This window comes from Herpailurus yagouaroundi, unplaced genomic scaffold (assembly GCF_014898765.1).
Source record: "Herpailurus yagouaroundi ecotype Mexico unplaced genomic scaffold, PumYag 315, whole genome shotgun sequence".
NCBI lineage: Eukaryota > Metazoa > Chordata > Mammalia > Carnivora > Felidae > Herpailurus > Herpailurus yagouaroundi.
In genome coordinates this window covers 387,134-412,789 of record NW_024412532.1, presented here as the reverse complement: position 1 = coordinate 412,789, position 25,656 = coordinate 387,134, and the positions used below count along the sequence as shown (strand labels likewise).

The following is a 25,656-nucleotide window of genomic DNA, read 5'->3' as shown; positions in this document are numbered from 1 at the left end:
CAGGATAAGGTCAAATGGGGCCTGAGTTCTTTAAAAAGTGGAATATACCTTTGCATTTATTGTTTTCAAAGAAAGAGATGGTTTTCTACTTCCAGCAGCTGGAAGTCTACCTGATGGTTTTTCCTCTGGCTTCCTTCCTATCATGCACAGTATTCTGGACTGGACATACTAAGGAGTTATTGCACCCTTTACAAATGAAGAAGTATTCCAGTTCCTTTCCCTTAAAATGGGACAATTCTAAGCCACAGAATTTATAGAGTAACCTAGAGGGCCATTCTAGGCTTGCACCCCAGTTACATTTATCAACATAAGCAACCTTCACATCTCTGTCTCACTTCCTATTCCTTTGATGAGATTTTCAAAAATCAATTTCCAAATAAACTACTGGCAATAAAATTTTGTTTTTGGATCTTCTTCTGAGGGAACACAGCCTGAATAATTAGAATTACTAGTCCTGTGTATATTTGATGTAATGATTCCTGACATTCTCCAAAGTGTGTTTGCATTTCATTTGCAAATCTTTGGGAAGCAGTAGAGATGTCATTATGTCCGTCTTCTGTCAAAATGATCACAATTTCAATCGTAAGTATTATTTAGTAGATAGTGATACTCTCTGTTAAAATAACCCATATCATGGTGGATTCACATTTCCCATGGTAGTAGAGGTTATGAATAAATGCTCTAGTAGTAGGAATCTGTTCAGTGATATAGATATTATGTTCAGATATGGTCATGTTAAATGTCAGAAGTATCCAAAGTGGAAATACCCAAAGTGGAAGTATCCAAAGTGAATATTTAGTGGATGTATAGTTTTAGAGCTCCAGAGTCACATTCAGTCAGCAAAATCTGACATGTTCCTGCTCATTTAATCTTTTTATTGCTACTTTTATGTCTTTGTTCTATTATGTATAGATAGATGGAAGGATTAAAGACAGAGGTGATAGCAAAGTCAATACTATAGTGAGTCAATACAATGAACAGGTATTTATCACTTGAAGAAGTGGAGAAAGGCCACAGAATAAACAGAGGGTTGATGGGGGGTGGGAGGGAGGGGAAAGTGGGTGATGGGCATTGAGGAGGGCACCTGTTGGGATGAGCACTGGGTGTTGTATGGAAACAAGTTTGACAATAAATTTCATATTAAAAAAATAAATAAACCAGACTGTGATTATGGTCAAAAAACAAAAAAACAAAACAAAAAAAGAAACATGAGTAAGGTAAAAAACTGAGTCAACACAGTGATGTGAGCTGACAGAGTGACAAATGCCTTGGGTAAGTCTTTCTGAGAACATTTCCAGACAGTGACCAAAATAAGGATATAGGAAAGGGTTAGTAAAAAGAAGGTGCCCATGCTCATGATGTTATTATTGGCAGCAATAATAAATTCAAACTTGGCTCCATCTCTGCATGCAAGTTTGATGATTCTGGAAAAGTTATAATAGAAGGTTTTTACTTCTAATATAACCACAAAAGCACACGTTTGTAACGAAAACAAATGGAGACATAAGTAGTTCACCACAGTTACCCAGCAAGTAGTTACAAATGAAACATGTATTTTAGGGTTCATGATGTCCAGGTACTGAAGAGGTTTACAGATTGCCATGTACCTGTCAGACGCTATGGCTATAACTAACACCATCTCCACTCTGCCCATTATGTGGATGAAGCATGTCTGTGCCCTGAAACTTTGCAAAGAAATCTTGCATTCATTAAAAAAGTCTATAATCATCTTGGGAACTGTGGTAAAGAAAAGTCCACATCAATGAGGGACTGGTTGGCCAGAAGAAAGTACACAGGAAAATGTAAATGGGAATAAAAAAAAAATACCAGAAAGAAAATGAAGAAATTTCCTGGGACGATCCCTAAATAGATCAAGGAGAATGTCAACATGAGAAAAACTTTAGTCTCCCAAGATGTAGAAAGTCCCAGCAACACAAACTCAGAAACCAGAACATCTTTCAATCCTCATTTACTGGTGGGAGCATCTTTTCTTTTCTCTATATGAAGAGATTTGTCTGTGCTTGTCTGAAAACTATAATGACCTCTTCTGAGTTGGTTACCAGAGGGGGACTGCTGACATTACCAGTGCCTGTTCCCACCTCTTCACATTGTTCCTAGTCCTATAGTCAGGCTCAAGTCCCAGAAAGCTCCGGTGAGTCAGGGGCAAAATGGAATCCATGACTAGATGCAGTATACACCAAAATGACTGTAAGATTTTACATATCTGTATCAATAGACACCTGGAACGTTATATATGGGAATGGATCCTAAGAGTGTTTGACTTGGATGGAAGGAATAAAATGTTGGATTGGCCATATTTAATGATATTAGTACATTAAACAATGATTCTGTATTTAATATGTTAGCTCAGATGGCTTGGATTAACCCTAACAGTTTGATTTATTTGGTTGACTACAAACTTAGACCCAAAGCTAGAATAATATAGAATGAGGCTGATCTGTCAGAACCTCTTGGTTTATACTGTTAGAAGAAGTTACTCAAAGGCTGAGGGACATTGCAATGCTACAATTGTTGATGCAATTATCCCCTTCCTGTTATATATATTTTTTTGCTTTCCTTGTTTTTCAAGAGCTTTCTTTTGCCTTCATGGCAAAATATAAAGAGGCAGATAGATAGGTAGGTAGGTAGGTAGGTAGGTAGGTAGGTAGATAGATAGATAGATAGATTAGATAGATAGATAGATTAGATAGATAGATAGATAGATAGATAGATGATAGATGGTTAGATAAAAACAAAAACCAAATTTTAGTAGGGGAAGGAGATGGTGATTTACAAAAACAGATGTCACCCCCTAGGTGACTCATTAACCACTTTTCTTCTTACTTTCTTTAGAAACCAATGTGATTCTAGGAGACAATTCTCATAACAGATTCATTTCTGGCTGGCAACACCAAGTCTCTGAGTTGAACTTGGTCACTACCCAAGCACAATTAGTGCTATTAATTAACTGCTTTTATTATGGCAGTATCTTGTGTAACTCTTTGTATAGGGAAGAATTATGTAGCAGACAGAAATTTTCTGAGTAGTTTGGACTCCCTGAAAATACAGTTGCTTTATGCCCTGGGAAACTCTTTGTGTCTCCTTCTCTTAATAGGCTTGTGAGAAAGAGTATTCTGGGCTTCAGATTTTCCCATTCAGCACTTTGAATATATCATGCCATACCCTCTGGCTTGGAAATTTTCTGTTGAAAAATCTCCTGCTATTCTTGTTACTTATATCTATTTTGTTAGTTCTCTGGCTGTGGCCTTATTCTGTTATCGTTTGGGGTAAATTTCTCTGTCTTTTCTTTTTGTCTAAGTTTCTGCCTGTTTGTGGTTAGGAAGGTCAGCTATGTCTTCTGTTCTTGAGAGTGATGGCCTTATAAAGGAAGAGGTCCCATAGTGCCCTGCTGTGTAGTGTCCCTTGTTCCCCAGTGCCTGGCACTTCTGGGAGAGTCTCTAGTGTGTGCTACATGTACTCTGCTGTTTTGTCCTGGCCACTTTATCCTTTAGACCAGTTGTTTGTGGAGGCTCTTTGCCTGTTGTACACAGTGTTTGGTCCCTGGCCTGAATGTGACATATTTTAACCAGGTGTGCACTGGTCTGCTTATGAAATGAGACCTGTTGCCACCACCACTGGAAGCAAGGCTCCACAAAACTCACGAGTTGGAAGATGTGGTGTGAGCAAGTCTTCTGGGGGAGGAAGCCAGGCAAGTGGCTATATTTTTATCTGTTTTCAGAGTATTTCTATCTTTTGCCTTTTTAAAATTGAGGTTAAATCTGCATAATGTAAAATTTATCATTTTGAAGTGAATAATCCAGTGGTATTTTGTACATTCACAAGTTGCACAATCACCCTTCTTAGTGCTAAAATATTTTTATCCATTAAGAAAACATACCATTGAATCTGTCCTTCTCTGTATGACTTATTTCACTTAGCATAACACACTCCAGTTCCATCCATGTTGCTACAAAAGGCCATATTTCATTCTTTCTCATTGCCACGTAGTATTCCATTGTGTATATAAACCACAATTTCTTTATCCATTCATCAGTTGATGGACATTTAGGCTCTTTCCATAATTTGGCTATTGTTGAAAGTGCTGCTATAAACATTGGGGTACAAGTGGCCCTATGCATCAGTACTCCTGTATCCCTTGGGAAATTCCTAGCAGTGCTACTGCTGGGTCATAGGGTAGGTCTATTTTTAATTTTTTGAGGAACCTCCACACTGTTTTCCAGAGCGGCTACAGAAACTTAACAGAAGACCATGGGAGAGGGGAAGAAAAAAATGGTTAGAGAGGGAGGGAGCCAAAACATAAGAGACTCCTAAAAACTGAGAACAAACTGAGGGTTTATGGGGTGGGTGGGAGGGAGGGGGGTGGGTGATGGGTATTGAGGGCACCTGTTGGGATGAGCACTGGGTGTTGTATGGAAACCAATTTGACAATAAATTTCATAATAATAATAATAATAAAAAGAAAACATACCATTAAGCTATTATTCCCCATTTTGTCTTTCCCCCAGATCCTGGAAACTACCCATCTGTTTTCTGTGTCTGTGGATTTACCTATTCTGGATATTTCATGTAAATGGAATCATACAACAAGTCAGCTTTTATATCTGGCTTCTTTCACTCAACATATTGTTGAAGTTTGTCAGCATTGTAGAACGAATCAGTACTTTATTCCTTCTTGTGGTTGAGTAATATTCTATTGTTTGTATATGCTGCATTTTGTTTATTCATCTGTTGATGAATATTTGGATAACTTCCGCTGTCTGTTGTGATGAGTGTGGCTGTAAACATGTGTGTATAAATTTTTTAGAACTTTTTTTTCACTTCTTGGGGGTATATACCTAGGAGTGGAATTGCTGGGTCATATGCTAACTCTGTTTTTAACATTTTGAGAAACTGGAAAAAAGAATTTCCAATATGTCTGCATCAGTTTACATTCCCATAAGTAGTGCATAAGAATTCTAATTTCTCCACGTTTTGCCAACAGTGATGATTTTCCTTTTATTAAATGGCCTCATGGTGGGTATGAAGTGGTTTCTTATGATTTTGATGTGCATTTCCCTAACAACTGTTAATGTTGAGCATCTTTTCATGTGCTTGTTGGCTACTTGTATATCTTCTTTGAAAAAATGCCTATTAAGTCCTTTGTCCATTTAAAAATTGGGTAGTTTATCTTTTTTTCTTGCTGTGTTGTAATTGTTTTTTTCTATATTCTGGATGCTAGAGCCTTGTCAGAGATGTGGTTAATAAATGTTCCTCTTATTCCCTAGGTTGTATTCTCACTTACTTGATAATGTCCTTTGTTGCGCAAAAGTTTGTAATTTTGATAAAGTCCAATTTTGATAATATAATTACACAAAAGCTTATAATTTGATAAAGTCCAAAATTTTATGTTTCCACTTTGGTGTCATATCTAAGAACTTACTGCCTGTCCAAGGCCATGAGTTATATCTGTATTTTCTTCTAGGAGCGTTATGGTTTTAGCTCTTGTATTTAAGTCAATGATGCAGTTTTCATTACATTTTGTATATGATGTGAGGTAGAGATACAATTCTTTTGCATGTGGATAGTCACTTCTTCCAGGACCTTTTGTTTCAGTTGTTATATTTTTTAGCTGCAGTTTGGTTCCTTTTTATAATTTCCGTATCTTCGTTGATATCCTGATTTGTTCATCCATCATTCTCTTGGTTGTTTTTTGTTTGTTTTTGTTTTTGTTTTCTCTTTGAGCTTATTTAAAAGTTTTTTAAAACTTTTTTTGTAGTAAGTCCAATATCTGTGCTTTCTCAGGGATAGATTCTGTTTATTTCTCTTGTACATGGGGCATATATTTTTTTAAAAATTTACACACTTTTTTTTTTTAAGTGTACATTTTGGATATTATAATTTAGTAACTCTGGAAATCACATTCTTTCTCCTCAGGATTTGTTTTTGTTAATTTCTGTGGGATATAGGTGGGTTTTTTTATTGTTGTTTAGTGACTTCTATACTATCTGTATAATTTCTGTATTCTTTGTTTTGTTTGGTGTCTGAAGTTTCCACTGAGAAGAAAAGCTAGTAAAAACAAGAGGGGCCAGCCAGATGCCCGAGGCTGGGTACTCTCCTTGTATACTTTTGACTTCTGTAATCTTCCTTGCCTCCTGCCTCCACCCATGTAGCACCACTGTATTTAGTGATTTTTTTAATTTGCTGTTTATCAGATAATAATTCCACTTAGCATTTATTATTTACATGTGTCTTCATCCCTTTTTATCTTTGATTAGCTATGGTTTGTCTACATTGTAATTTTTTCTAAAAATAAGATTTTTGTTTTATTGCTTTGATAGACTATTTTTGGTTATTTATTAGTTTCTACTTTTATCTTGTTTGTTTTCTTTCTTACAGTTTGTATTATTTTTGCTTTCTTTTTAATTTTTTATTTGGCAACTTAATTCATTCTTTAATTCTGTGACTTTTAAATGTTTTTGTCTGTACGTCCTTTCTTAGTGTGAAGTGCAGGTTTCCAAATTTCAAGATGGTTGGGCCTTTTGTTTCTCAATTTTATTTTAAATTCTAGATTTATTTCATTATTATCAGAAAATACTTTTTGTAATATTTCTACTTTGTGACATTTATGTTTTCTTTGAGAATTAATAATCAAGTTTTGTGTGTGTCCCATGTGCACTTGAGAAGAGGTGTATGTTGTGTGGTAGAGACACAAAAGATAAAGAGAAAAGAATTGAAACAAAATTGGGGCACCTGGGTGGTTCAGTGGGTTGAGCGTTGGACTCTTGATTTTAGCTCAGGTCACGATCTCTGTGAGATCAAGCCCCACAAGAGGCTCAGCACTTATAGCACAGAGCCTACCTGGGATTCTTTCTCCCTCTTTCTCTGTCCCCTCCCTTGCTTGCATGCATTCTCTCTTTCTCTCTCTCTCTTTCTCTCAAAATGAATAAACTTAAAAAAAAAAAAGATAAAACAACTGATGCAAACCAGTACAAAAATCAAGTCACAAAGGAAGTTAGCAAGAGAGGAAGAAAGGGGAAGAAACTATAAAACAGAACACATTGGCAGTAAGTGTTTTATAGTAAGTTTCCTATAAAACAAGGAACACATAGGCAGTAAGTTCTCTAATGTAAATGGACTAAATTATCCAATCAAAGGCACAGAATGGCTAAATGGATTTTTTAGAAAAATGAAGATCCAACTATATTCATTTTTTATCTAACTCTACCTATAAGAAACTCAACTTTACCTTTAAGAACACATGCAGGCAGAAGGGAAGGAAAGGATAAAGATATTTATACAAATAGTAACCAAAAGAGAGAGGGTTATTTATCCTTATATCAGAAAAATAGACTTTAAGTCAGAAACTGTTACAAGACACAAAGAAGGTCACTGTATAATGATACAAGGATCACTTAATCAAAAAGATATAAAAACTCTATATGCACCCAATATCAGACTACATACATATGTAAGGCAAATATTAATAGAATTGAATGGATAAATAGATAGCAACACAATAATAGTGGAGGCCATCAGTACCCCAATTTCAACAACACTAAAACTAAGCTTTAGATCATGCAGCTATAAATCAATAAGGAAACAGTAAATGGATCTAAGACTAAATGGATCTAAAAGGCATCTAAAAAAAAAGTTGCTTTTTTTTTTTTTAAATAATTTACTGTCAAATTGGCTAACACACAGTGTGTAAAGTGTGCTCTTGGGTTTTGATATAGATTCCCGGGGTTCATCACTGACATACAACACCCAGTGCTATCTAGAGAAACTTTTATCCAAAAGTGGGAAAATACACATTTTTCTAAAGTGCACATGGAACATATTCCAAAATAGATCATTTTTTAGGTATAAAACAAATCTTAACAAATTTAAAAAGATTGAAATAACATGTAGTATATTTTCTGGTCAAAACGGTGTGAAAGGAGAAATCAATAACAATATAAAGCTGGAAAATTAACAAATATGTGAAAATTAAACAACACACTCTTAAAAAATTTTTTTTCTACATTTATTTACTTTTTTTAAATTTTTTTTTAACGTTTATTTATTTTTGAGAGAGAGAGAGACAGAGCATGAACAGGGGAGGGGCAGAGAGAGAGGGAGACACAGAATCCGAAGCAGGCTCCAGGCTCTGAGCTGTCAGCACAGAGCCTGACGCGGGGCTCGAACTCACAGACCGTGAGATCATTACCTGAGCCGACGGACGCTTAACCGACCGAGCCACCCAGGCGCCCCTACATTTATTTACTTTTGAGAGACAGAGACAGTGTGAGCAGGAGAGGGGCAGAGAGAGAGGGAGACACAGAATCAGAAGCAGGCTCCAGGCTCCGAGCTGTCAGCACAGAGCCCAATGCTGGGCTTGAACCCACAGACCATGAGATCATGACCTGAGCTGAAGTCGGACGCTTAACGACTGAGCCACCCGGGCACCCCTAAACAACACACTCTTGAAATATCATTGCGCCAAACAAGAAATAAAAAGGGAAATATATTAGACAAACAAAAATGGAAATAGAGCATACAAAAGTCATAGGATACAGCAAAAATATTTCTAAAATCTTATAACAACAGATAGTTAAGAAAACTAAAGTTCTCAAACAATCTAACATTACATTTCAAAGACGTAGAAAAATAATAACTAAACCAAAAGCTAGCAGAAGGAAGGAAATAAAATAGTGCAAAAGTAAGTAGTATAAAAACCAAAGAAAAGATTATGAAAACTGAATTTGTTTTTGGAAGGATAAAAAACTAGACAAATTTTTTGCTAAACTAATAAAAAAATAGAGAAGATTGAGATAAATAAAATTATAAGTGAAAGGAGACTTTAAAACTGATACTACAAGAATACATAGGATATTGAGACTACTGTAAACAATTATAGGCAACAACTTGGAAGACCTAACAAGAAATGGATAAATTCCTAGAAATATAAAATGTATCAAGTCTGAATCATGAAAAAAATATAAAATCTTAATGGATCAATTACAAATAAAGAGATTGAATCAGGAATTAAAAACTTTCTGAGAATAGTCCAGGACCAGATGATTTCACTGGTGAATTTTACCAAACATTTAAAGAATTAGTGTTAATATTTGTTAAAGTCTTCTAAAAAATTGAAGGGGAAGAAATACTTCCAAAGTCATTTTATAAGGCCCACATTACCTTGATACCAAAGGTACATAAGGATACTACAAGAGAAGAAAACTAAAGGCTATATTCCTGAAGAGTATAGATGCAAAAATTCTCCACAAAATACTAGAAAAATGAATTCAGTGTCACATCAAACTAAAAAGCTTGCACATAATGAGGGTAACAATTTACAAAGTGAAAAAAATGGAAGAAAATATTCCCATAGGATTTGTCTGATAAGGGGTTAATATCGAAAATATATAGAGAACTCATACAACTCAATAGCAAAATAGCAAATAACTTCATTACAAAATGGGCAAAGAACCTGAACGGACATTTTCCCAAAGAAGTCCTACCAATAGCCAGCAAATATGAGATGTGCTCAACGTCACTAATCCTCAGAGAAACACAAATCAAAACGAAAGTGAAATAATTTCACCTCTCACCTGTTAGTATGGATACTTTTAAAAAACAAAAGAAAACAAATGTTGGTGAGGATGTGGAGAAAAGGGGATCCTGTTATACTATTAGTGGGAAGTAAATTCATTACACTCATTACAGAAAACATTATGGAAATTTTCAAAAATTTAAAAATGTAACTACCATATGGTACAGCATTTCCTCTTCTGGATGTTTATCCATAGGAGTAGAATCAGGATCTTGAATATGTATCTGCATTTCCATGTTCACTGTAGCATTATTTACAATAACCAAGATAGGAAAAAACCTAAATGTCCATGGATGAATGAATGGATAAAGAAATACATACACAAGATAACATTGCCCCAAGAGCCAAAAATAAATGAGAATTGAAAAAAAAAATACATACCCTGAAATATTATTCAGCCTTAAAAAAGAAAGAAATCCAATCAGATATGAAAATAGGCTTAGCAGTCACTCTGAATCCAGAGCACTCACAGAAGCACAGGAGTTTAAAAGAAAAAGCAAGACTGTGTTTGTATTGACTGATTGACTTTTTGGAGGAGAGAAAGATTTCTGGTATAATTCTGAAAAAACAAAGATCATTATTGTTCTCTCCTCTTCATGACTTTCTATGTACTGTTTTTGTTCTTTTTTGTGTTGTTGATGTGTCACATTTGGTAATCAAAACTTTATGGCCATTTAAGGTAAACGTTTTTATGTAACTTAATCAGGAAAATACATCATGTTTAAGAATTGGTTACCAGAAAACTTTGAGTTTTTAAATGATTCCAGAAGGGATTTACATAACTTCCCACACTTTTCCTTTTAATAGCCATTCTAATCTCCCATATTTTTAGCGTTTAGTAATGGACATTCTTTTTAGAGACATTATTATGTCCTCCACACCTTTTGCATCTTTCACTTGGGATCTTTAAGCTTCTTCTCTTCTCTGCATCCATAGCTTCAAGTGGTGGGGGACACTCCAATAGTTATCGCAGCTGGAATTTGTGGTTTATTTCTTTACTCACACACAATTTGAAATTTATGGTTTTTCCTATCTCCTAGCAATGATAGGGCATGGTATATGTGGTTTCCTTTGTAACTGTTTTCAATTTTATATCTTTTGTGCATGATATTTATGGACAGATTTATGTGGCTGCCATTATATGAAGATCAATCAGAATCCAAAAGTTATATCGGGGCGCTTGGGTGGCTCAGTCAGTTAAGTGTCTGACGTTGGCTCTGGTCATGATCTCATGGTTTGTGATTTCAAGCCCTGTGTTGGGCTCTGTGCTGACAGCTCAGAGCCTGGATCCTGCTGCAGATTCTATGTCTCCCTCTTTCTCTGCCCCTCCCCCACTCTTCTCTCTCTCTCTCTCTCTCTCTCTCTCTCTCTCTCTCTTTCTCTCTCTCTCTCTCAAAAATAAATAATAAACAGTTAAAAAATTTTTAAAAATCCAAAGGTTAAAAAGTCTTGTTTATGATGTTTTACACCTTTAATCTGTCTTGAATTCATTTTGGTATATAGTATGTGGTGAAATCCAATTTATGGTTTTTCCATGTGGAAAGCTGTTTTTTTATTTTTCTTTTTTGTCTTTGCCTCCCCTCCCTCCCTCCCCTCTACTCCTTCCCTTCCCTTCTCTTTCTTTCCTGTCATCTCCTCTCCTTCCCTTCTTCTTCTCCTCCTCATCCTCCTTCTTCTTCCTCTTCTTCCTCTTCCTTCTCTTTTTCCTCCTCTTCCTCTTCTTCCCTTCCCCTTCCCCTTCCCTTCTTTTGAGAGTGAGGAAGAGCAGGAGAGAGTGTGTGAGCAGGGAAGGAGCAGAGAGAGGGGGAGATAAAGAATCTTAAGCAGCTCCACACTCAGCACAAAGCCTGATTCAGGGCTAAATCCCACAACTGTGGATCATAACCTGAGCTTAAATGACTGAACCACCAGATGCCCCTTTTGCTGTTTTTTTCATGTTAATCTTATATAACATAAAAAAAATACATATCCTTTTTTATTATTGAAATTAGTGGACATAAAATGTTTTATTAATTTTAAATGTACAACATAGTAATTAAAAAACTATACTCAGTGTTTATCACAATAAACGTAGTCACCATCTGTCGCCATATATGTTATTACAATATTATTGATTATATTCCTATGCTGTACTTTACATCTCTGTGACTTATTTTTTTTGTAACTGGAAGTTTGTACTCTTTAATCCTCTTTCTTCATTTTGCCCATCCATCAACCCACTTCTCCTCTAGCAACCACCAGTTTGTCCCCTGTATTTAAGAGTCTGTTGTTTGTTTGTATGCTCATTTGTTTTGTTTGTTAGATTCCACATATAAATGAAATCATATTGTATTTGTCTTCCTCTGACTGACTTATTTCATGTAGCTTAATACCCTCTACATCCATACATGCTCAAATGGCAAGATTTCATTTTTTCTTGTGCCTAATATTCCATTGTGTACATACACCACATATTCTTTATCCATTTACCTATTAATGGACACTGGGTTTCTTCCATATCTTGGCTATGGTAAATAATGTTGCAATAAACATTGGGATACATATGTATTTTTGAATTAGTGTTTTTGTTTTTGGATAAATACCCAGTAGTGGAAATATTGGATCATATGAGATTCCTATTTTTAATTTTTTGAGGAAACTCCATACTGTTTTCCCTGGTGGTTGCACCAATTACATTCCCACCAATACTTCATGAAGTTTGCTTTTATTCCACCTGCTCACCAATACATGTTATTTCTTATCTTTTTATTCTAAGCCATTCTAATGTGAGGTGTCATCTCATTGTTGTTTTGATTTGTATTTCCTTAAGTAGTAATGTTAAGCACCTTTTCGTGTTTCTTTTCCCATCTGTATTTCTTCTTTGGAAAATGTGTATTCAGATTCTCTTCCCATTTTTTAATTGGATTGCTTTGTTTTTATGTTGAGTTGCATAAATTCTTCATATATTTAGGATATCAACCCCTTATAAGATATATCATTTGCAAATATCTTCTCCCATTTAGTAGGTGGCCTTTTAAAAAAGTTTTAATTAGTTAATTTAGTTTATTTATTTATTTATTTTGAGAGAGAAGGTGAGTGGGGAGGGTTATAGAGACGGAGACAGAAAGAATTCCAAGCAGTCTCCACACTGTCAGCGCAGAGCCTGATGTGGGGCTCAAAACCACAAACCATGAGATTGTGACCTGAGCCAAAACCAAGAGTCAGACGCTGAACTGACTGAGCCACCCAATACCCCTAAAGTTTTTATTTAAATTCCAGTTAGTTAATATACAGTATAATATTAGTTTCAGGTGTACAATACAGTGATTCAACACTTTTATACAACACCCATTGCTCATCACAACAGGTGCACTCCTTAATCCTCATCACCTATTTCACTCATTCTACTACTTACGTCCTCTCTGGTAATCATCAGTTTGTTCTCTATAGTTAAGAATCTCCTTCTTGCTTTACCTCTTTCTCTCTTTTTCCCCCATTTTCTCACTTGTTTTATTTCTTAAATTCCACATATAAGTGAAATCATTGTCTTTCTCTGACTGAATTATTTCATTTAGCATAATGCTCTCTAGCTCCATCCATGGAGCAAATGGCAAGATTTCATTCTTTTTATGGCAGAATAATATTTCATTGTGTATATATACCACATCTTCTTTATCCATTCATCAGTAGGTGGACCCTTGGGTTGTTCCCATAATTTGGCTGTTGTATATAATCTGTTATAAACAAATGGGTGCATGTATCCGTTTAAATTAACTTTTTTGTGTTCGTTGGGTAATGCCCAGTAGTGTTTTGCAGTGCCTCAGTTCCAGTGGAGTTGGTGACAAGTCTCATTTCACAAGCAGACCAGGGCACACCCAGTTAAGAGTCACTACATTCAGGGCAGGAACAAAACAGAGCCCACTGTAGGCAAGGAGAGCCTCTGCAGATAACTGGCCTGAAGGAGACAGCAGCCAAAACACAATAGTAGTTTGCACACAGTACACACTGGAGACACTCCCTGAAGCTCCAGGCTCTGGGAACTACATGACTTCTTCATAAGGCCCTTACTTTTAGGAGAAGGAGACATAATTGGCTTTTCTAACACAGGGAAGAAGGCAGAGACTTAGACAAAATGCCAAGACCGAGCATTTGTCCCAGATGATAGAAAAAGAGAAGTCCACAGCTAGAGATCTAAGTGACATGCCTAATAGAGAATTTAAAGCAACCATCATAAGGATATTCACTGGGCTTGAGAAAAGAGTAGAAGACATGAGGGAGACCCTTACCACAGAGATAATAGAGGTAAAAATGAACCAATCAGAGATGAAAATATAATAAATGAGATTAAAAACAGGCTTGATGCAATGAACAGTAGGCTGGAAGAATCAGAGGAATGAATTAGTGACATAGAAGACAAAATAATGGCAAATAGTGAAGCTGAACAAAAGAAGAATCATGCAGCAGGAGAATAGATTTAGGTAACTCAATGACTCCACTCTGTCTTTTGATTGGAGTCTTTAGGCTATTTACATTTAAAGTCTTTTGTAAAGCAGGTGCATTTTACATTCCCACTTATGTATGAGGGTTCTATTTTTTTTTCTCATCTTTGCTAGCACTTGTTATAATCTGTCTTTTTGATTAGAGCCTTTCTAGTGTGTATGTGAAATAGTGTCTTAATGGGGTTTTAATTTGCATTTCCCTAACAGTTAATGATGTTGAGCATCTTTTAATTTGTTTATTATTTATTATCTATTTTGGAGAGAGGCCTACTAATTTTTTTTTGCCAATTTTACTATTCTATATATCTTTTGGTTGTTGATTTCTAATTTGATTGCATTTTAGTCAGAGAACATACTTTTTAAAGGTGCTAATCTTGAAATTTTTTGAGATTCACTGTATGACTTACCTAGGAGAACATTTTTCTTTTGATTTAATTTTTTAATTATGTAAAAACATTTACAGGATTTCAGTGTCAAAACTGTAAAATAGGACATATTCAGAAAAATCTAACTCTTATCCTTGTCCCTTGCCCTGTTTTCTCTTTTTCTATAAGAAACCATTTATACTTTTTTGGTTTACCATTGAAAATATTTCTATAATTCTTTATAAAATATATATTTATTTTTATAAATATTAAATATATAATATATTAAATAATACTAAATAATATCAAATATATTTAATTATAATATATTAAATAATATTAAATAAATATATAAATATATATATATATGTATTTATATATATATAAACCCAACATATATATCCACATTTTAAAATAAAAATTAACATGCTGGACACATTCTTATCCAACTTAATTGTTTTCATTTAACTTATACCTTGTAGATTCCCCCAGAGCCCTTATTTGGAGATATTCCTCATGAATTTTTATAGTTACTTAATGTTCCATAATGTATAATTTATACAGTTTTTTTTCTGATTTTCATTTAAGTAGTTTTTAATTTTTTGCTATTTAAACAATGCTGCAACAAATTCATGGGTTATTTTGCATTTTTGTACATGTATTGTTAGGATAGAATTAGGATCATTGGGTCAGAAGTTAGCATTATATATTTCGTAGATATTGCCAAGATGTAACACCATTTTGTATTCTTATCAATAGTGCATATGAGGGCCCTTTTATGTATATCTTTACCAGTAAGGTGTATTATTGAATATTGAAGTCAGATATTTTATATCTTAAGATCAAAATTGGTATTTCAGCTTAGTTTTAAGCTGTGTGTATCTTTTTAAAAAAAAAATTTTTTTTTCAACGTTTATTTATTTTGGGGACAGAGAGAGACAGAGCATGAACGGGGAAGGGGCAGAGAGAGAGGGAGACACAGAATGGGAAGCAGGCTCCAGGCTCTGAGCCATCAGCCCAGAGCCCGACGCGGGGCTCGAACTCACGGACCGCGAGATGGTGACCTGGCTGAAGTCAGACGCTTAACCGACTGCGCCACCCAGGCGCCCCATTAAGCTGTGTGTATCTTAACATGAAAGAGCTTGAACATTTTTTTTAGAGTTTATTTATTTAGTGAGAGAGGGAGAAAGAGAGAGAATCCCAACCAGGCTCTATGCTGTCAGTGCAGAACCTGATGGGGGCTCAAACTCATGAATCTAGAGATCATGACCTGAGCTGAAATCAAGAGTCAGGTGCTTAAGTGACTAAGCCACCCAACCCCGAGAACTTGATTTTTTTTAAATGTATTTAACCCATTTTTATCTCTTTACATATCAATTATAAATTAATATGTTTTGTCTATTTTTTTGTTTGCTGGTGTGTTTTTAGAAGTTCTTTATAATTACAGCTGTTATTCTTTGCCATGTGAGTTGTAAATACTTTCTCCTGATATCATATTTATCTTCTCTACTTTGTTCATGGTTTTATCATGCATTTAAAACATTAATTTGATTTAGTTAACATTATCAATCTTTATCATATTCATGGATTACAAACAAATTATAACTCATGTTTTCTTTTAATATTTGTGTAGTTAAAAAACTATTATTGCTTCAGTTTACTTAGAAATTGTCCTGGCATGTGGCATAAAGAGTAGGTCCAATATATCTTTTCCCAAATTACTATCCAATTATTCCACCATCACATTAATAGGTCCTTCTTTTCTCCACTGATTTGAGATACTGCCATTATCATGTGCTCATTTTCTTGTGTTTTCAACCTGCTTATGGAATTTCTATTCTCTTTTCCCCCCCTGTGGTAAACATGATTTTAATTCTCTTATCATCTGACTCTCCTTATTTATTAAGCTACAATTTGAAAAACTGCATTCTTTTCTTATTATATTTAATCTTCAATTGTAGCGTGGTTCAGTGATTCTTGCTGGAGTGTGAAGCTCTTTATCAGAATAATTTTCCAAGCTTTTTAAAAATTTATACTCCCTCTACTTCTATCTTGACTTTTTGACATGTGTTCCTAGAATGGTAGGGTGTATGAGCATGAATACACACTTGCACATACATGTATACACTTACACTTACAACTACAATGTCCCCAAAATGAGCATCTGTTAAGATTGGTTTATATCATATCCCTCAAGTATGTCAGGATAAGATAAAGGTTGAGAACTTTTGGCCTGTTAATATATAGGCTTTATATAATAATGTTAATAGTACCTGATACTTATGGGATCCTGATAATATGCCACAAAATGTGCTATTTATCTGATATAAATCAATAAATTTATTGATTTATTTAAAAATTTATAAATAGCACACTGATATGCACTATTTATCTTATATGCAGTGATATCTGATATAAAATAGATTTATATCTATTGTCTTATTATCCCTCATAATAACCATATATATAGGTATTATTACCCTCCTGTTGCACATGTGGAAACTGAAGCTTAGACAAGCTAATGCCCAGTCACGATTACTAATGCAGAAGTAGAGTTGGACCCATCTCTTTTTGACTTCAAAGTCTGTGTTTCTAAAAGTTAACCATGGAAAATGATGTGAATGGATCAAACTGATATACTTTGTGCCAACACGTTGAAAGAACTTGGCTCTTTCTAAATGCCTTTTACTGCTTGTGATATCTTGTAAGCTACAAGATATCAAGTGCCTGTAAGGCAAATTTTACATTGTCAGACTTACTCTTCCTGTCACTTTTAATAATGATCTCATTGATTATGGGTTATTCTAGTGATTGCAGACGAACTATAGACTGTTACAGTGTGAAGAGTTTCTTTTCTAAACCTCTTAAAAGTTAGCTCATAGCACTGGGTGTTGTATGGAAACCAATTTGACAATAAATTTCATATATTTAAAAAGAAAAAAATTAGCCCATAAATATCCTTATCACTAAGCATGTTTTTTGAGTTAGGTGTATGGAAGTTGCTTCCTTGATGTTTTTAGGGAAAATGAGTCAAATAAAAATATAAAAATATTATAAGCCAGGCTAATTTCTGTGTTTCCATCTATTATGCTCAGAACTACTCAGCCACAGAAGTGTACAAATATTGACATATTTATGCCATTGTTCTGAGAATTAGATAATATTTTGAAAGCATATTAACTTTGTATCTAAAAATATAAAATACAAATTTGTCAAAGGATAAATTGAGGCAATTTATGTGAAAGTTCTTTGACATTTACTAAGAAATGGAAAGTAAGATTTTCATGAGCTTTACCAAGTACTTCAACAACTTTATTTTATGTCGTTATCTTAGTTTAGCCTTAAAGTTAGGAGATATCTAAAATTTTACACTAGAATTCACATTCCATTTACTCAGTCGTCTCATTGCAGTCTTCATGTCTTTGTTCCTCAGTGTGTATATAATTGGGTTCAAGAGAGGAGTGACCACAGAATAAAACACAGCAAGGGATTTATCTAGTGACTTGATGGGGAATGGCCAGGCATAAATGAAGATACATGGTCCAAAGAACAAAAGAACTACTGTGATGTGAGCAGTCAGAGTGGACAGAGCCTTGGACGACTTGTCTGAAGGGCGTTGCTGGATGGTTACTAGGATGATAGCATAGGAGATGATTAGGAAAACAAAAGAACACACAGTGAGCACACCACTGTTAGCAATGACCATGACATCCAATCTATAGGTGTCTATACAAGCAAGTTTGATAACCCTAGGTAGGTCACAGTAAAAGCTATCAACCTCATTGGGACCACAGAAAGGTAAGTTTACTGCAAAAGCCAACTGGCTCACTGAATGGAGAAAGCCACTTCCCCATGCAGCAGTCACAATGCCAAAACATACATGGTCACACATAACTGTAGAGTAGCGAAGAGGTTTACAGATTGCTACATATCTGTCAAAGGCCATGGCTATAAGTATCACCAACTCACTCCCACCAAAAAAGTGAACGAGAAATATCTGAGCAAGGCAACCCTTGAAAGAGATGACTTTGCGTTTACTGAAAAAGTCAGCAATCATCTTGGGGGCTGTGACGGAAGACAGACATAGGTCAATGAGTGAGAGGTTAGCCAGCAGGAAGTACATGGGAGAGTGAAGATGGGAGTCAGAAGCCACAGTTATGACAATAAGAAGGTTTCCAAACACAATTCCCACATAGAATATAAAAAAGAACACCAGTAGGAGTATCTGGAATTCCTGAGAATTGGAGAGTCCCAGAAAAATGAACTCAGTCACCATGGAGTAATTTGTGTCATTTATTGATTCTTTCCAGGAAAGAGCCTCTGTAGTCACCTTAGAGAATAGAGTAAGAAGAAAGTCAGAATTATTATATTCAAATTCACAGCCTCATTTTGTGTCATTCTGCTTACTCATATAATGTCTATCTATGGTTTATTACATAAATGCATACAATCTAAACCCACCATTTTACTCCACACCCCTCCCCTGACTGTGTGTGCCTTATAGTCCAGTTATTCAAGTCTTCTCAGTATTTGCACTTATGCTAGGCTTATTTCTAATAAAATTCCTTTGTTCATGTGACCTTCTGTGCCAGATTAAGTCTATATCACCATCATATGTTTATCTCCTTTTCCTTTGAACTCCAAAACAGTATCTTAGCTATTAAGTACATACTTATATGATCTTTATATTTACAAGGACTTTTTGTGGCATACATTTTTGAAAAAGTATTCTTAGTGGTTTTGTAGCCCATCACAATCATTTTATGTACAGTTGTTGGAAACCTCTTTATGAAACTAAGACAAATCCTCATTCACAATTTTGCTCTGTGAGGCAATTTATAGTGTATAAATTTTGAATGTAATCTGTGGACCTTGGACTTACTCTTTAAGACTTATTTTTACCATTTTTACAAATGTAGATACTAATTATATTCACTTCTTATGGTTATAATGAATTTCAAATGAAGTATTAAATGTAAAGTGTTTTGCATAGTTTTTGTATTTAGTAAGTACAAAATGAATTTGGATAATTATTAGTAGTAATATTTGTTGCCTTCGATTCACAGAGAAACCCCATTTCCCTGGTAATAATTTACAAATTTTAATTGACTTCTAGAAATAACATAGATGTTATTGTTCATCTTGTTCATAACAAGATGATTGAATTTCAGTTCCCTGCATCCTTTTGTTTTCCCATCTTTAAAACAAATGCACTGCATCAAAAATTCTCAAAATTGCCACTAGTCTAGTACTCTGTGGGGCATGAGTGAGGGACACAATTCCAAAATAATTTTCATAGTTTCTTAGAAGCTTGGATAGAAACATGAAAGCTAAGACAGATGTAGAAATTCAATCTTAGGAGAAGTTTAAATAAATGAGGATTCTAAAAAAGAAGGTCAGAATTATAAGGCCTTATAGAGAATGGAATTTATACTTATCATTTAGTGATACCAAAATGCTTAGAAGAAAAGGAGTCCAAAATAAAATTAAAGATGAAAAATGGAAGAAAAATAAAATAGCAGAAAATAAAAGGATAAAAGAAAGGTAATTTAGAGGTGAAATTAAAAGTGTGGAAAATGCAAAAAAAAAATTGCATGAGGGAAAATGTGAAGGGGTTTAATAGGAGATAAAATTGAAAAAGGATTCTGGAATGCCTGCTAAGGGATTTGTGTTTTATTATGAGGACAGTGAAGAACTATTAAAGCATTATGTGCAATTGTTTAATACATTTCTAATGAATAGTGAATAGTCAATACATGATAGCCATTATTAAGGTAGTAAAAACAGGATATTTGTCAACAGGATGTGGGAGATTAAAAAAAGGAGTATATAAATGATTCTACTCTGAATAATTGTGGAAATTGGTGGGTGCTAGGGAGGCATGAAAGTATAGTGGGTTAATCTTAACCAAATTTCTTGGGGGAGTAGAAGATTTTTTTTCACTACTTCTCCCATCACAGTTATTCTGTAGCCCTTGGAAATTACACTTTTCTTGTCATTATCCCAAATCCCATTCCTTAGCCCTATCCACTAATGCTTCATAATACTGTTTTCAAAGTCCTATAAAAACTTAGGAATTATAATTTTATTTCCAAGTAAAAAGAGAAGTCTAATAGTAAAACAAGACACAAACACACCTTTCCCATCTGCTTAGCACAGTAATAAACACAATCATACTAATCATTGACAATCAAGTGGATGGGATTCCTGTTGTGATGTGACTGGTTAGGATGTTTCTTAAGAATCAAAGTATGTTACTTTTTTTTTTTTAAGTTCATATATTTATTTCAAGAGAGAGAGCACACACAAGCCGGGAGGGGCAGAGAGAGAGAGAGAGAGAGGGAGAGAGAAACCCAAGCAGACTCTGTGCTGTCAGCACAGAACCCAACGAACACATGAACCATGAGATCCCCACCTGAGCTGAAACCAAGAGTCTGACGCTTAAGTGACTGAGCCACCCAGGTGCCCTTCAAAGTATTCAATTTAGAATTGAACTTAGATATTAACTTACATGCAACCATTTCATTTCACTTAGAGGACAAACTCAATACTTTTATCTCCATAAGAAATATATCAAGGGTGATAGTTGACAAAAGTGTTCTCTTTTGCAGTGAAAAGACTTTCTACCATGGTAACAAGAATTAATATATGTTATTCTTCAGCAAAAGGAATTTCTCCGTTAAAACATTTCATTTCTTGAGTATGTTACTGAGGAGTGAATGAATATAGAGGATTCTCATTTACAGGGGATCCTTCATGAATGTAATCCTTTCAAAGATCATACCTGGTTCTTCAAAAATGGTGCAAGGAGTTTTAGAAGGATTATGTTAATTCTAAGTGAAACATTAGGTTTATTGAAGGAGTTTTCCAGAATCTTATACATTGGCTACAGTAATCATGAAGAGCCAGCTACAAATGAACAATAAAATCTTTCCCTATGTACTAGATTAAACTTAAAATTCAAACTTTAGGATATTATGTTTGTCCTAAATGTCTTTTACCGATTTTTGAAGAAAAATACCTAAAATCTTTATTTTATAAGTTTCATTGAGATTGAAGTCAGGAGACTTTGGGGTTCTAGTACAAATTTACTGTGTGACTTTAGCATGTCATTCAAAATATCCAAGCCTTAGTTTTCCTGTTTAAAAATGAGCTTATTGGATCAAAAGCTTTCTAAAACAAAATTCTACAGCTCTAAGAGTATGATTTATACCTTCATGTGAAAGAAATATCCAAAGTCAAATTTCAATGGGGTTGCAGGAGGGAGGGAGGGAAATAAGTGAGTAAGAGAACAATGAATCTGGGCTTTACGGGAAAAAGGATGCTTAAATAGAGATGAAAGAATATATTAGCCTGGAAGATACAGGGGAAGGACTCAACACTCATAACACTTGTATAACATATACTAGGTTGTTTAACACAACAAGGGCAATGCTTGCTAATATATATACTAACTCTTGTAAGTATTTAAACTGACCTCACAAAATCCTTCCATTTTTCTTGAAGATACATGCATAATTAAATTCTGCCAAATGGGCTCTTACTGATAATAGAAGCATCTCATTGTCAATAAAATTCTACACTTTGGTTAGTTCTGCTAATATACTTCATTTTCATCATTCCACCTACCTCCTTCATAACTGGAAGAGACTATTGCAAAAAAGAGTACAGATTTTCCTTTTATTTGCACTTTCTCTTGAAGCATAAAATTTCAAGAGCATAAAGTCTGTATGAATTGTCCTCCTTAGTAAACCACTCAGTGAAGAGCCATTTATGGAGGTGTGAGCAGGTGTGAGGAGATCTGGAAATAGCTAGCCTGAACTTTGAGTATGGAGACTCTTACAGGCTCTCAGATTTTCCCTTGAGGAAACACACAGAATTTTCTGGAGTCAGGAGCTGTTGTTACAATTTCTTGGCTCATTTAGGTATTTTAAATATCTCACTAAATCTAAAGGTGATTTTTTTCTCTGTGCAAATGAAACTTTATTTCCTTGTATCTATATTTACCTAAGCTCTTTTTTAATAGAAGTATAATTGACATACAGTGTTATATTAGTTTCAGGTGTATAACAAATTGATTTGACAATTATGTACATTACTCAGTGCTCACCATACTAACTTCAGTCACTGTCTGTCATCACAACGTTATTACAATATTATTGACTTTATTCCCTATGCTATACTTTTTCATCTCTGTGACTTATTTATTTTGTAACTGGAAGTTTGTACATCTGAATCCCCTTTATCTATTTTCCCCATTCCCCCTCCAATCTCCCCTCTGACAACCACCAGTTTTTTTACTGTATTTAAGACTCTGTTTTTGTTTGTTTTGTGTTTTAGATTCCACATATAAGTGAAATCATATGGTGTTTGTCTTTCTCTGTTAAAGGTGACTTTTTAATAGAATCTAGTTGAAACCAGTAAGATCTGAAATTAAAATCCAGATGGAACTAGAGGGTGTTTTGCTAAGTGATATAAGTCAGTCATAGAAAGACAGATATCATATGTTTTCACTCACATGTGGAACTTGAGAAACGTAACAGAAGACCATGGGGGATGGGAAGGGGAAGAAGTAGTTTCAAACAGAGAGGGAGGCAAACCATAAGAGACTCTTTTTTTAAATTTATTTTTATTTTTATTTATTTTTTTATTATATGAAATTTATTGTCAAATTAGTTTCCATACAACACCCAGTGCTCATCCCAAAAAATGCCCTCTTCAGTGCCCATCACCTACCCTCCCCTCCCTCCCACCCCACATCAACCCTCAGTTTGTTTTCAGTTTTTTGTTTTTTATTTTTATTTTTTTTTAACGTTTATTTATTTTTGAGACAGAGAGAGACAGAGCATGAACAGGGGAGGGGAAGAGAGAGAGGGAGACACAGAATCTGAAACAGGCTCCAGGCTCTGAGCTGTCAGCACAGAGCCCGATGTGGGGCTTGAACTCACGGACCACGAGATTGTGACCTGAGCCGAAGTTGGCCGCTTAACCGACTGAGCCACCCAGGCGCCCCTGTTTTCAGTTTTTAAGAGTCTCTTATGCTTTGGCTCTCTCTCCCACTCTAACCTCTTTTTTCTCTTTTTTGTCCTTCCCCTCCCCCATGGGTTTCTGTTAAGTTTCTCAGGATCCACATAAGAGTGAAATCATATGGTATCTGTCTTTCTCTGTATGGCTTATTTCACTTAGCATCACACTCTCCAGTTCCATCCACGTTGCTACAAAGGGCCATATTTCATTCTTTCTCATTGCCACGTAGTACTCCACTGTGTCTATAAACCACAATTTCTTTATCCATTCATCAGTTGATGGACATTTAGGCTCTTTCCACAATTTGTGCTGCTATAAACATTGGGGTACAAGTGGCCCTATGCATCAGTACTCCTGTATCCCTTCGGTAAATTCCTAGCAGTGCTACTGCTGTGTCATAGGGTAGGTCTATTTTTAATTTTTTGAGGAACCTCCACACTGTTTTCCAGAGCGGCTGCACCAGTTTGCATTCCCACCAACAGTGCAAGAGAAGGAGACCAAAGCAGGAGGCATCACAATCCCATCACACTCCCACATCTTTAGCCTCTACTACAAAGCTGTAATCATCAAGACAGCATGGTATTGGCACAAAAACAGACACATAGACCAATGGAATAGAATAGAAACCCCAGAACTAGATCCACAAAAGTATGGCCAACTAATCTTTGACAAAGCAGGAAAGATTATCCAATGGAAAAAAGACAATCTGTTTAACAAATGGTGCTGGGAGAACTGGACAGCAACATGCAGAAGAATGAAACTAGACCACTTTCTTTCACCATTCACAAAAATTAACTCAAAAAGGATGTGGAAATAAGAGACTCTTAAATACAGAAAACAAACTGAGGGTTGATGGGGGAGAGGGGAAAATGGGTGATGGGCATTGAGGAGAACACTTGTTGGGATTAGCACTGGGTGTTGTATGTAAGCAATAAATCATGGAAATCTATCCCCAGAACCAAGAGCACACTGTATAGACACTATATTAGCCAACTTGGCAATAAATTATATTAAAAAAAAGTATTATTGGATTTTAAAATATAAAAAAATCCAGATCGATTAAGAAGACAATAAATAATAATGCTTTAGTTGTTATAAAAAGAGGATAGCTTATAACATTTATGACCAATTTTGGATAAAATATAGGAAAAATATTTTGACCAATAGTGAGAAAATCTTGTTCATTATTCATCATTTTATTGAACAGCTTTACTTACAATGCAGAAGTTACAACTGGGCTGAGTCACCACAATTAATGTTTCTTAAGTCAGTCATAGAAATACATCCAAGTGATTTCTCACCTTTGCTCCTTGAACCATTTGACTTTCCAAGTTTTACTTGGAAAAGTAAAGTAAAAGTAAAGATGTCAATCATCTTATTTGTCCTGAGTACTCCGGCTTAATAGTACATTAAATAAGCTGAGATCTAAGTTGGGTGCCTTTCTTTAGGTAATAACATCCTCAAAATACTTTTATAATTGTGGATACTCTTTTAGGGTAAATCAAGAAATGCTTTGAGGAAGACTGCAAGAACAATAGAAATTTTCTCTGGAAAAAAAGGGACCATAGACAATTTTTGCATAATGCAAAATACTAGAATATGGTTTTAAAGTAACATTGTACAAAATACATTGACAAAGGCTGAAAACAATTCTTAAATTTTTTTTTTTCAACGTTTATTTATTTTTGGGACAGAGAGAGACAGAGCATAAACGGGGGAGGGGCAGAGAGAGAGGGAGACACAGAATCGGAAACAGGCTCCAGGCTCTGAGCCATCAGCCCAGAGCCTGACGCAGGGCTCGAACTCACGGACCGCGAGATTGTGACTGTGAGATCGTGACCTGGCTAAAGTCGGACGCTTAACCGACTGCGCCACCCAGGTGCCCTTGAAAACAATTCTTAAGAGTTGTAACATAGTGTTGCCTTCCTACTTATCTAACTTAAAGTACAATTAGGATGAAAATTGTTTCTTTCTTGATTTTTAATGTCTGCTGGTTTGTATAAACTCATATTTTATCCATTGGATCCACATAATTTCCATAAGAAATATTAATTTTCAGTGATGCTTATTATCAGTATGAAGATACTGATAAATAAAGCTAAATCATATGTTCATGTATATATTTATATATAGATAAAAACTACACGAAAATTGAATGTAGTCATTGATGATAACTACAAATTTAGGTTTATTG

The 25,656-nt window shown here is 35.0% G+C and overlaps 1 protein-coding gene and 1 pseudogene across 1 annotated transcript; both read right to left on the bottom strand.

Annotated features, from left to right (window-relative positions):
* Positions 1-836: 836 nt before the first annotated feature.
* On the bottom strand, positions 837-11,683 carry LOC121021766 (olfactory receptor 4F21-like; annotated as a pseudogene).
* Positions 11,684-17,793: 6,110 nt separating this feature from the next.
* Positions 17,794-21,660, bottom strand: LOC121021749 (olfactory receptor 4F4). The gene is made up of 2 exons (XM_040462380.1): positions 21,649-21,660; positions 17,794-18,765 (listed from the first exon to the last, which is right to left on the bottom strand). The coding sequence occupies exons 1-2, from the start codon at positions 21,652-21,654 to the stop codon at positions 17,794-17,796; spliced, it is 978 nt and encodes a 325-aa protein (XP_040318314.1). The 5' UTR covers positions 21,655-21,660.
* Between the last annotated feature and the right edge of the window lie 3,996 nt (positions 21,661-25,656).